This window comes from Xiphophorus maculatus, chromosome 2, assembly GCF_002775205.1.
Source record: "Xiphophorus maculatus strain JP 163 A chromosome 2, X_maculatus-5.0-male, whole genome shotgun sequence".
Classification (NCBI taxonomy): domain Eukaryota; kingdom Metazoa; phylum Chordata; class Actinopteri; order Cyprinodontiformes; family Poeciliidae; genus Xiphophorus; species Xiphophorus maculatus.
Window position 1 is genome coordinate 24899567 of NC_036444.1, and position 13548 is coordinate 24913114.

Sequence of the window (13548 nt, forward strand, 5' to 3'; positions counted from 1 at the left end):
GGAGTCAAGATGCCACATTAATTTGGGGTAATTTTTGGCAAATTTTGTCTTAATCAACCCAGTAGGGTCCAGGTACAGCTGCAAATGTCTGTGTGACAACACAACCTGTTAGTTCAAACGGGTCATCGGCTCAATAGGAAATGTTTTTATTATATAACATGATGTAGCTCTATTTTCTTTTGCACTATGTTTCACTATAACCAACTCACATACACATTTCTGAATCTGAAGACCCATCAGGAAAATTCATATTTTTTTTCAACAAGACTGGGAAATATGAACCCAGTAGATTTAATGTAGTAAGATTAAAAGTATATTAGCTTACACAGAAAAGATATGCGCTTTGCCAGATTTACACACAATCATATATTAAAGAACTTATTAGTTAATGTTGTTTTGAACCCTAAAGAAGATCCTTTAGAGTACAAAAAAACAATGCACCAATAAAAATGACTTCTTGGCATTTTACTTTGGTGCTTTAAAGATTTAGAGAGAGGTGGAAATCTGAGCGTTTTTTTAATGCCAACAAATCCCATGGATAATTCCACACCAATACAATTTCTACTTCTAGTACTTTGTGTTAAAAAACCAACTGGGAGTTTTCAATGACGACGAGGAGACTAACAAATTTTACATATATATTTTCTGTAGGCGCTTGGAGTTGCAGTAGTCATCTGTAAGTCTTTTCCCTTATTGTCTTGCTCTACAACAACAGCTGCATTTCTATTGACCATATAACTGCACAATTTGACATTTAGAATATAAATTTACTTAAAGGGAACACGCTCATTTTGAATAAAACTTTTTGGATGAAAATTTTCTGCACTACAAAGAGGAATCCAAGAAGGTATCAGCCGTATCCAAATTGGTTTATTTGGCAAAACTGCAATAGAAGCACTTTTTGCTTCAGACAATTCACATAAATCAGCAATTAGATGTTGGCGTAAACCACAAAGAAGAAGACGACAAGAAGTAGTCGAGGATGAAGGTGTGGTGCGTTTTGTAATGACTTACTGAGTAAACAAACTTATTCATGAGTGATTTTGTGTTTCCTGTTTAATAGAAATGGAGCAATTGCAAAATTTTGTTTTTTCCACATGAGCGGAATATAGACAAAGTTTTGTGCACATTTGTAATGGAAACGCTGCTAATGACTTGCTAGCGGCAGCTAGCTTAGCATTTAAACCGAGAAGTCAGAATTCCTTAGTTCAAATTCACAGAAAAAAAAACAAACTCCCTCCACCCAACACACACGACACATACCTTCATTACCAACACCAACACAGAACAATTGCTGCAACTTTCTAATGTTGCGTATTAGAAAGTTTAGGCGCCTTACGTTAACGCACAAGCCACATTCTTACCATGGCAGCCTCTCCCACAGACTGGACTCGACTGCAGTCAGCAAGTTGTGTCAGATTGAAATATTTCAAATCAGTTGCACCAGTGGTTCAAATGAACTTGTTCATGTTTTTTTTTCTTGCCAACCTCTTGACCATCTCCGCTTCCATTTTCGACCAGATATTGTTCTTCAGCCACAAAGCAAAAGAAAACTTCCATCTGACTCTACTCTTGTTGGTTCACTCAGATTATCAGATTAGTTTTACTTTCTCAATATTTTGACCCAATCTGAAGAAAGAACAATGAGACCAAAGACAACTTTGCTGTACCTCGTTCTGTAGTCTAGACGCATGTTATGTTTATGGATTTCTTACCAACATTAGCTTGAGATGTTGTGCAGGACTTTTTTTAAATTTAAGAATAAAATCCACAATTTTTCTAACATTGATGCATTCACGTGCCATAATAAAAGGTTGTTCCTTTTGCCACTTGCCCCATTCCTCTGTGGTTATTACTGGTTTTTATTTCCATTGGATCTTCACTGGTAGTGGGTTATAATTGTAGCCAGAGTATTGGAAAATAAATTCAAAAAGTAATAAAAATTGTGTTTAGATGATCATTTCTTTGTTGTAACAATGTATCTTGGTAATAAATCGTTTAAAAAGTCTCTTTAAATGTAAGGAAAGTACATTTGTGTGTTAAGCAGCAGGGAGGAGTGTGTGGGTTGCATCAGAGAAAATCATTTCTATCAATGCCAGACAACGACGACGGAGGGTCACGCTAAGAAAATAAGAAAAAATTAAATCACAAGAATAAAGTCATAACATTGTGAGATTAGGATGATAATATTCAATAAAGTCATAACATTACAAGAATAAACTCACAAGCATGAAGTTATAAAATTCTGAAAATATAGTTATAGTATTACAAGAAAAAAATCATAATATTACAACTCTAATCTCATAATGTTCTGACTTGTCAAAATATATGATTTTATTCTCATATTGACATTATTATATTATGTAGACTTTATTCCTGCAGTATGATTTTATTCTCGTATGAGTTTATTCTCGTAATAAGACTATTGTCGTAATTAAATTTTTAAAAATGTTTTCTTTGTATGGCCCTAATACTTGTCATAAACAACCGGTTCTGGTATTGAGATTTATTTTGGTGACATTTATTGAGACGGATGATTGAAGTTTAAAAAACAAGACATACTGTTAATTAAATAAGAGTGTATTCATTTAACCATCAGGTGCCTCTGCAGTGGATGGGTGAACTGTACACCACCACACCTTCTCTTCATGATCCTCACCAGCCTTATCACACTGTGTTGTGCCATCCCATCCCATTTACACACCAGTATTTGTCATAAGTCAGTCAACCAGCTTGTGATGGTCCCACAAACAGCATACCAAAATCTGATTCCCACTAGAGCTCAATGGAGTTGGGTCGAGCCCCGCTGTGTAAGGGCGAACACGGCCATGTTGGAGGAAAGACTTTGATCTCAAACTGTTCAGATACGAAATAGCCAATTTGTGTCAGAACCTCATTTTGATCGTCGTCCGGCTCAAATGATGGCCAGGCTCTGTATTTCCTATGACGGAGATACTGCCACACCACCTCGGAGCGTCTCACAAATGTTTTCTGTGCTCATCCTCAATCTTTCCATTAAAGAGGAAATAGTCAGACTTTCCAAAGTCTGGCTTGACAATAAAAGTTATTGTCAAGAAACGTTGGTACAACAAAGAAAAGACTCAACAAAAGCCCAAATTACTCACTTTTACGCTACGTCTCTTTCCTGTAATCAGGTTTTGGTAAAGTATGGTTGTTATACAAATACTACCATATGAAGAATAAGCTATGATTATTCAATACATTGAGGTTAGATCAGAAATCCTTGAGGATGACTGAAAATGGTCCACTAAGGTTACAACGTTTAAGTATAAAAACACAGACTCATTTGGCAGGAAGAATCAATAAATACATACAAAATGAATAAATTAAACCTAGAAAACATAATAATAATAAAAACAGCCTGTATGGGTTACTAAGAGAGGTTGTGTGTAGTTCTCATTGGCTGGGTGGTTGTGTAGTCCATAAACTGATACTTCTGATAATGAGCCATTCTTTTTGGCTGGCTGTCACCACAATGCGAACGCACTCAACGTCAAACGAAATCTTGTGGTCCACGTCTTGAACCTCGATGTTTCCATTTTTGAACTCTCCTAATGTGATGTAAGAGGAGCACTGCTTTCCTTTTTTAGTCCCGACCAACTTCTCTCCTACTTCCAGCGCTCCGTGGTGAAGGAAGTCGCTTTGTCGTTCGTCAGACCCGGTAGCAATCCTAATTTTGCTAATTTTGGTTGATTTGTTAAAGACTATGACGAAGAAATCTCCGGTGGAGGGAGGTTTCCCCCAAAAGTACTCGTCCACCGTGCTGTACGCCTTGGTAGCGTCGTAGTTCTCAAAGACGTTGATGTTGGTGTAAATGCCGGCCGGGGGGTTGTCTGGGATGTCTATGGAGTCCTCCTCAAAGTCGTCGTCCTTCAGTTTGTTCTCCACGCCTTTGTAGGACGAGTAGTAGCCCATGTGCTGGAACAGCGAGGGCTTGAAGCGGATCACGTCCTTTTGAGCCAGCAGGCCCCGGAAGTGGATAAGCAGCCAGTCGCAAGGCATTTCCTGGTAGAACATGAGGAGGAAGTGAGCCAGGCGGGGCAGGTCTCTGGAGTGGTACAGCTTCCCGATGTAGCCCAGCTTGGAGAACTCCATCATCACCCAGTAGGAGCCTTCTCTGGAGGTTATCACCTTCTTCAGCGCCGTCAGGAAGTTCCGGGAGCAGCGCACATCGTCCTCCAGCATCATGTAGAAGTGCGACAGGTTCGTGCAGAAGTTCAGGAGGAAAGCGTAGTCGACGTTCTGCTTGGAGCGGAAACGGACTCTGTCCTCCGGGTCGTTGTAGTTCCTCTTCAAGCCATCCAGAGAAGGGTAGAACTCCTCCGGGGCCTGGATGACCAGGAGGCGGCCGGCTATGATGTGGTGAGCGAACTTCCTGGTGATTTCCTGCACCACGTTCTCACACCAGACCAGGTCAAAATCCGCCAGATGGACCACAACCACAATCTCTTTCAGCTCCTCATAGCTGGACTGGTCAAAGATGGATTTGATCGTCTCCAGAAGGTAGTTTCCCCTTTTCCTCTTGACCGATGACAATCCAATGGTCAGGAACTCTGCGAATAAAACATATTTTAATGAGTGAAGTAAATGTAAAGAAATGCTGCCATTCAGGTCTGAGGTATCTGTAAAATTATTCCCTAATGAAATTTGGAGAAGGGAGATGAGAAATGATGACTTACAATCAGAAGACAGTTTCTGTGTATGTGGGGACAGTTTAAGAAACATTGCTTAAAGATTGCCATAGGGGAAAACCAACAACACCCCATGAAAAATACCAGTAACTTTAGGTTTTGTTCTTTTCTCAGATATTTTCTCAGTTTGGACTTTATATTCCATCCAAGATTGTGCTAACACATACCAGTATGCTTCAGAGAAGAAAACAGTTAGACTCTTGCTCCCATAGACGTCCTCATATACAGTGTCTATAAAAAAATATCCATCCCACTGAATGTTCTACCATTTTTATTTCTTTTTACAAATCAATCATGATCAACAAATGTTGTCTTTTTGGACAAAACAAAACCCTTTAAAGAAGCAGTATTATGTGTTTTCCAGACACATAGTGTCATTTTATAGCACAATCAAGAAACTATGTAAATTTCCATTGTTATAAAAGTGCTGTATCTCTACCAAATGTATATTAAAAGAAATTTGACTTTCTAATTTAACAACACCTTGAAACGGTGCTTCTGTCTCTTTAAGAAACTCCTGCTCTTTCTGAAACCTTTCAAGAAGTCATCACAACATAGCTCCTCTCAGTTCCACCAAGTGTTTGCCAATTCCTGCTGGCTAGTCTGAAGGAACTGAGTGGGGGAGGGCTGCTCTGTGAGGCGGAAGCTTGGAAACCGCAGCTCAGAGGAGGAGCTTCGTCCTCGAAGGCGGAGCTAGGTTCACCCAGGCGATTTTCACAGCTGATTGGTTGCCATGGAGATTAAAGGATTGCTCAAACTTGCATGAAAGAATCAAGGCAACAATCAAGGTATGTTTCTGATAAAGGAATAACATCATAACAAGAGGAAGTAACAAAAATGTTACATTAAAGCAGTCATCGCATATGCAACTCCTTCAAGTCAGTATTTAGCAGATGCACCTTTGGCTGTGAATATGTCTCAGTGAGGCTGCATATGAATCCGTTTTATAGGCACTGCATATTTATGACCTCACCTAAGAGGTTTTTATTTTTTATAATTGTGATATAAACAAATCAAATGCAGGTTTTAAGATCAAGTGAACAAACACAGAGACAAAACAAAATGTATAAAAAAAAAGAAAAGAGTGCAGTTGATACCGAAAAGAAAGAAAGAAACAACAATAATCTAAAATAAAAAAGTTACAAAGCATTACTGACTCCTTTCTAAATCCTGTGCAAGTGGCAAACGTGAACTGGGTTTTTCCCATGACTGTAAGGAAAGTGCAAAATAAATCGTCAAAATGCAGATAGGACAACTGGGTCAAAATGATTTTTGTAGAGCACGACTTGCTTGAGGTGAGCTCTTTGCCGAGTTCAAAACCGAAACAAAGAATCTCTTTGAATCATTTATTCTTCTCTTCTTTAAATCAGACTGATTCGGTTCCGCCTCCTCAGATACGAGACGGGTTAATGTGAAGCCGCTGCTAAAGAGGGAACCTTCAGACTTACTCTTGCGGTTCAGAGGCGTTCCGGCGAGATAGCGGTATGTGACATTAATGGTTCCAGAGAAGTTACTGAGGTCTCTGAAGGTGTGAGCGTATCGCTCCGAGCTGGGAGGATGGACCGACGCTTCCCTGAGCTGCCTCTTATCTCCTTCCTGCAACACGAAAAGCACATTAGAACAGAAGAAAAGAAAGGCACACCGAAGAGAAGCAGCCAAATAAAAGCATGTATTTTTGAATAATTAAAAAAAAAGAAAGAACATATTTCTTTTTTTATTCCTAATGTGCGTTTGGATGCAGCTGAGCTAACCCCTTCCACAGCCAGTTTGCAGAATTTATGAAAATGGCTAAAATGCAAAACCGCCTTTTAATAACTGAAATAAACACAGATTATGTGATTTTCCCCCAAATTCTGATGACATCATAAATAAACAATACATCATGTGGCTGATTTCCTTTTGGATCCAAGTCATCAAGATTTCAGCACAAACTCTCTTTAAAAATGTAAGTAAATATAAAATGGAAAACATGGGAATAATGGGGCATTTATCGTATCGTTTATCGTGATAAATTTCTTATAACATGTTGACTTATCATTGTCACAATAAATTCCCCTAAAGCTGTACATACGGCCCGTTTTGTTAGTACAATTTTTGTCTTCACTGTTTGTTCAAAAAAGGCGTATCAATAAATATCAATACATCTGAAAGTATGATTAAATGGAGTTAGATTGTGTAGTTTAGTAATATAAGTCACACTTTTCTGTATCCGGTGTCCTGAAGAAGTGTTTTACAAATAGGAATATTTCTGCTGAAACATAGTGGCAGACATACAGTTACCTAAAAGAAAAAGTAGCATATTCTTGTTATCATCATTTTTATCACCATCACAATAGTTCCATGAAAACATGATAAAACCTCAAGTCCATATCGAAGTCCATAAGTTTCTTATCATGATCCTCATCCAACTAATGATGTTCAAAACTCCCCAAAATGGTTCGGATTATCAGGTAAACCTGATGTAACAGGCATTTAATCAATTAATCAATTGATCGCATGATAGATTAAAGTCAGCTTGATCATTCCCATTCTGATGACTAACTTTGAAGGGAAATTTTGACCACAGAGTTGTCAAAAACCGTCTTATTTAAGTTTCGGTTGTGTTTGGACATTATTTCCATTTTATTTATTGTTTTGTTCCATTTTATTTTGGACATTTAAAATATTTGCTAGTTCTAGCTTGGAGTGCTCTTCACAAGATTAACATTTTCCAGTCACTGAGAGGTCGAACTTGCATTGTCATGCCATGATCAATATATTATTTGAAAATGGTCTCAAAAACAACAATATTATCATGTATCGCAATGATTGCTGGGACAATTTATCGTTCATTGAAATTTGTCAGTAATCCAGGCACATTGTTGGGATTGATATACGAGATATGACTGAATGCAGTTGTTGCGTGCAGTTTATTGATACAAATTATGAGCGGTGTCCTAAAGATGCGCATTCCAAATGGGAATGATTTTCAAGAGTAATATTTGTTTGTGGAGCTTTTAATGCTTCGTCATAAAATCACAGCCATGCAGCTACCTGAAAAAACAGGTAATAATAAATAGTTGCTATCGTCACTTTGGTTGTTATCACAAGAGAACCATAAAATATCGCGATGAAACTTTAAGTAAATATCGCTCACCGCTTCATGGGAGCCAAAATAAAAGACATTTGGAGTTTGTTTGAATGGATTTGTTCAGACCTCTGCCCCGAAGACGGACACAAAGAGTCTCGATAAGTGAATAAAACCAATGGCAGCTCTCATCACCGACCAGCACGTAGCCATCCTCGATGTAGAGGTTCAAGAAGAGGAGGAAGGTGATGAGGAAGCCGAGGAAGGGAATGGTGGAGCGTTTCCTCAGACACCTCATCTTGTCCAGGGATTTCCACACCAGTCTCATTCTCACACTGCCGATGGGATCTGAGGGAGACATGGCGGAGAGAAATACATCAGGATGCGACGGCTTTTACAATCTGGAGTGCTGTGTTTAAGGAAAGTTTGGGGTTAAATAACCGTCCACACTCGTTTAAATCATCCGCTGACCCGTGTATGACTGTTGGTAGGAGAAATCCGGAATCAAACCCCCAACCGTCCAGACAACCACTACTCTGATGGCTCAACTTGCCATCTTTCTAGAGCTCTACTGCTGGCAAAAGTTCCCAGGGCTACCTTGCATGTGTGACTGACTAAAAAAAGATTTTGAATAGCTGCGAACGCAACTTCAAATGTAGCAACGGGCTTTGTCTTTTGCTTCCCAACAACTGAGCGTCAGGATGTGCTGCTGCTGCCTCCGAGACGCCCAGCAGAATACAAACTACGTCCAAGCTCAGTTTGATGGCCACACTCGCATCGATCAGTCGCACCAAGACGCAGCATCACCGGGGATTCGCCTTGTCAATACCTCTTTGTGCGCGCTTGAAGACTGAATTTAACATGTCCACCCTCGACTCGCCGCTCTCCGTAGGTAGGAGAGCGGTCTTAATCTTAATGTGGATTAAGACCATGTGTCTTCATCCACATGTTTTATCGCCTAGCAATAAATCTTCTATCTGATAAAACAATGAATAGTATACTAAATACTGCAGGATGATAATAATGTCATCTGGTGTTTGAAGATCTAAAGAAAAGCAGTTTAAGTGGTTTGCTGGTCACACGACAGTGTCAAGAGGGAAAGGCATATAGTAATTAGGGACCAGGGCACCTTGCACACAAGCTTCTCTATATTCTAGGGAATATAGAGAAGTTTTCATGACTCATCCGTCCAACAGGTGAAACTTGGTTGACATTGATTCCTGACGTATGACAGGAATCTAAAAAATCAAAACTGAATCTGAATGAAGAAAAGGGAGGTGTCAATGTGTTTTAATGGCCTAGTCAAAGCCCAGGCCTCAATCTTATTGGAATGCTTTGACGGTATTTTAAGGGTTCAATCACAACAGCCCTATCTGGTTGACTTTAATCAAACTCGAGTCTGTTGTTTGCCCAGGAAGTACATAAAAGAGTTCACTTCAGAGCAGAGCAGAGACCGCTCCAAAATCAGGAAGCAGGCTGTAGCGCTGGGCATTCTGGGTAAATACAGCCAAAACTAGCATGTGCCTTGCGCTAGTGAGAAAAATGGTTTGCTGTGTTTGACCAAAGACAAAGGAGAAATCCTACAATCACTAAAATCTGACATTTTTGTTTTACATTTTGTAAAGAAGGAAGTTGCGCTCAGTGTCTTCTTTGGATCTTTTTGTGTCATCTTCTTCAGTGGTTCTTTGTGCAGCGCCACCACAGGCGATGAAGGGAACAGGTTTTCTAAACGGTTTGTTTTGTTTGACACAGTGCAATATGAAAGTGAACAGCAGCAGCTGAAAATGTAACAAATGTTGCAATTTTAGTCCCCAATCAAACAGAGTCTAACGGACGATCAAGTGGGAAAACAAACCTCACAGAAATCTTCCAAGTCCCTTATAAATTCAGCCTGCTAATTCTGTCTTTACAATTTTCTGAATCTTGGGGCGGACTTCACAGTTTTACCTTTTTGTGTTGGTTTTTGTTTAATGAACAACTCAACTTGGGAATCTGCTGTGCGTTTATACGCTTGATGTTCAATGTAGATACTTTTGGAACCTGGTATGAACTAAACTATTTCACAATGTCCTCTTATTTAAAACCCTAAAACCGACTGTGTGCTGTCCGGTCTGGATGTCTCCAGGATTCTGCATTGTGACAATGAAAGGAATGGTTAGGAATGTTCTGGAGGAACCTGCAGCCGGCCGAGTCATCCCGACACACTGACACTCAGCTCAGGTAGAGCTCCCCGCTCGCCGCCGCTGAGTCATCAGTCTCATCTCGTTTACCAAGAACTCGGCCGCAGCTGCTTCCTCTCTCAGGAGACGCCACGCCCCAAACGACAAGGCACGCACGTTCAATAAAAGTCATCCGCGATTTCATGTTGAGACAAGGACCGACCACATAGATCCGAGTCCTGGATGTCTATCTTAACGAAACAAGACAAAGATATGTGCCTCCCCGTTTAATAATTCAGCGCAGGCTCCGGGGAGGAAGAGCATGAGACGATGATACAACCAGAGGCGCGGCTGGGAAGAGAAGCTCGTTTCTGCTGCCTTGGATTTCACCAGAGGCTCAGATCCACAGTGTCACGATGGGCACTTTACTGTACCTGGAACAGGGGAAAATTATGCCGATTTAAGTTGTACGGTTGATGGTATGAGTTTGCCGTCGGGATGGTTGTTGTGTGTTGTGTTTACTCTTGTGGCCTGAACCCAGAGCAGTGAAATGAACTTTGTGTGTTTTAAAGGGCCGTGTCTTCATAGCTGTCATACAGTCTGTCACATTTCCCTGGCACTCTTTCAGAGCGGCCTACCAGCAGGCTGGAGCTGTTCTATGTCCATTATACACTGCTAGGCTGCGGGTGTGTGTGTGTGTGTGTGTATTCTGTATTCAGAAGTGGGCTGAATACACCAAAACAATGCTTCTTTATTTGTTCTCTGCTACCAAATAGTGAGCATTTATCTTGTATCAGCTGTCAGATTCTTTAACCAATTCAAAAACATTTTGGCTCTAATAGGTTACCGTACTGCAACATTATAACCTCAAACTTCAATGCAACTTCATTGGATCACGTTTTTCTGAACACTTGGTAGTCCAAAGACTGGAGGAAAAATGATTCTTTAGGACATTTTACTCAGCTCCTGTAAGGATGAAATAATTCTTTATTAGTCTCGCAAGTGCAAAATGTAAGCTTTGATACCACTACATCCAATAAATAAAAAATCTAAATAAATTGAATAAAATCTGGTGCATCTGATTTGTGATGCGCTACGGGAAAACCGGGAACCAGTCGGAAAAGCAGAAATGGTGAAAAACTATGAAAAACAGTCATTTCTGAGAAATATGTTTATTTATTGATATTTTTTTTTCTTTTCTAAATACACGTCATGAAGAAACCATCCCAGGCTTTAAAATGCAGTTTCAGAGATTTTAAAATGGTGAACTCTGTGCTGGAATTCTGCTTGCAATCAGAGTAAATTTGAGGGAAACTCTCAGCTGATTAACATATTATGGAAACTAACAAAGCGACAGGTTGACTACGTTGGTGAAAGATGTAAAAAAAAAAAAGAAAAGAAAAAAAAGCAACAAACCTCTCAAATGATTCATAAAGTACAATTAATAATTCTAAATATGAAGTAAAATAAATAATAAATAATGACATTGCTTCATAGCAAAGTGTAGAATCAGAATGGATCGGTCACATTGTCACAGATAACTGTGACAATGTTATCACAGTTATAACATTATAACATTGTCACAGATAACTGTGACAATGTAGAATTGTTTTCAATATCGGCCCCATACAAATATTAATATCGGATCCGTGCATCTCAATAACTTTATTGGCTCGTCACACCCTTTTGTTATTGGTTTCAGGCAATAAGAGTATACCTGTGTGAAATTTCATCTCAGTATAACTGTTTTGTTACAAGAACATCAGTGAACAAACAGTCAAAGTTCAGTCTAAATCCTAATGAGAATATATGCAGAAAGACTCACGGATGGAATCCATCCAGAGTGACTGAGTTTGAGAAGACTGGACAAAAATATCTGTAGCTACAAAGCTGTTCCTCAAAATACTTATAGTACAAGGTGCTTCTATGAATTATTGGTGTTTGTGGTTGTAACATGGCAAAATAGGAACAATAGTCTGAATACTTTAGTAATGCTCAATAAATCCTAGCATAGAAAAAACCATGCAACAAAAACCAAGCGTATCAATGATTTTTGTCATTGCAACTAAGCTTTCAATTTGTTTAAGATTTTTTTAAAGCCTTGTGATTTATAAAGTCAATACACTCCTGCTGTTTGTGTTAGCTTTATGTATTGTCACGCTACGCTAGCATTCTTTGTGATAAGTATTTTCAAGATGAGAGGAGATAATAAATCCATAAATAATAATAAAAACAAAACACAAAAAAAAAAAAAGCAAACAAACATTGTCCAGAAATCCTCCAAGGAAAATATCACCTGCTAAGATCCCAGGCGGTGCCGTGGGGGTTTGGAAACGGCCCCGAACCGTAAAGCTTCCCCTCATCAGTCCCCGACATCAAAGCAGGCTGAGAGTTATGCTGCTGTGCGACACATGAGGACCCGAGGGAGACTCAATGACAAACAAGGGAAATAACACCGAGACCAGACCGAGTACAGAGATGAATTCATGTTCCCTGAGTAGCAGTAGAATAATTAACTGCACACACTTTGTTACACTGAAGTCATTTTTCAGTCAACTGTACAGCCCGCAGTCAAATCTTCAAACAATCACGGTGAGTATTTTTAACACTGTAATCTTTAATGATTCTTGTTCGGAAACTGCAGCTCTGAGGAGGAACTTGAAGCAAGGTCTAGGTCCACCCAGGTGTTTTGTACAGCTGAATGGTTGCCACGGGAGATTCAAGGACTTCTCAAATTTGCAGGACAGAATCAAATCAACACTCCATGTATGTTTTTGATGAGGGAATAACATTATAACGCAAAGCAAAGCTCAAAAAGGTCAATTTTACTTAAATTTGCCCCCGTTAATTCACATAACATTCACGCAGAATGTTTGTTTGTCCTCTCTCATGGTTCTCTTTTATTTACACAGACCAATAGTAGCTTCTCAAGAGTCCTCTGAATTCCTCCTGAATGTCATCCAACCTTTGCTAGCCGTGAATATTAGATGAGTGATTCTGGAATATGCTTTTCCCCTGCAACATCCTCCTCCCTTAATGGTGAAACCTGATGGAGGCAGAACAAGGGGCTCCCCTGTGCAGGGAGGGCAATTATGTGGTCAGGGGGACGGTGTGTAACCGTACACCAAGCTTTCTGTACAAGACACACCACACAGAACAGAACGCAAGACCTGCTTCCCTCTCCATTTGTAATGGCTCCGTAGCTGCAGAGTGGCAGCCGTCCTCCTGCACAGCAACTATATATATATTTTTCTTCTTCTTTTTGCGAGAGGCGCGACAGGAAACCAAACGCCGACAATAAACAAAGAAAAGGTCGACTGAGCAGAGCAGACTGACATGCGGAAAATACATGTGGCGTTTCACATCTAGCCTTCCAAAGCAAAGTCCTTTAAAGAGCTGAACCACAAGAGCAAAACACCCTTTACAACACAGACACCAAATTTTGACAAAAAAAAGTTTCGAATGGTCTAATTTCTTCACCTGTATGGTGAATAATGAAGATGAAATTCTGAGTTTGTGGTACACACTGCTCCAGGTTTTATTGACAAATCACTATTAACTGCTGAAACACTTTTCCTACCAGCGTGAATGAAATCTTTTTAGCCTCCCG

At 39.7% G+C, this 13548-nt stretch overlaps 1 protein-coding gene across 4 annotated transcripts in view; it reads right to left on the reverse strand.

The window, feature by feature from the left end:
* Positions 1-850: 850 nt before the first annotated feature.
* mgat4c (MGAT4 family member C) overlaps positions 851-13548 on the reverse strand; it is a 135738-nt gene continuing 123040 nt past the window's right edge. For 2 of the 4 annotated variants that reach the window (XM_005810329.2, XM_023325114.1), the window contains 3 exons: positions 7979-8127; positions 6161-6308; positions 851-4574 (listed from right to left, as the gene is read on the reverse strand). In XM_005810329.2, the coding sequence (XP_005810386.1) occupies positions 3418-4574; positions 6161-6308; positions 7979-8107 (1434 nt within the window). In that variant the 5' untranslated portion in view covers positions 8108-8127 and the 3' untranslated portion in view covers positions 851-3417. The remainder of the gene's footprint in view (positions 4575-6160; positions 6309-7978; positions 8128-13548) is intronic. The other 2 variants (XM_023325121.1, XM_023325116.1) reach the window with 1 other exon arrangement.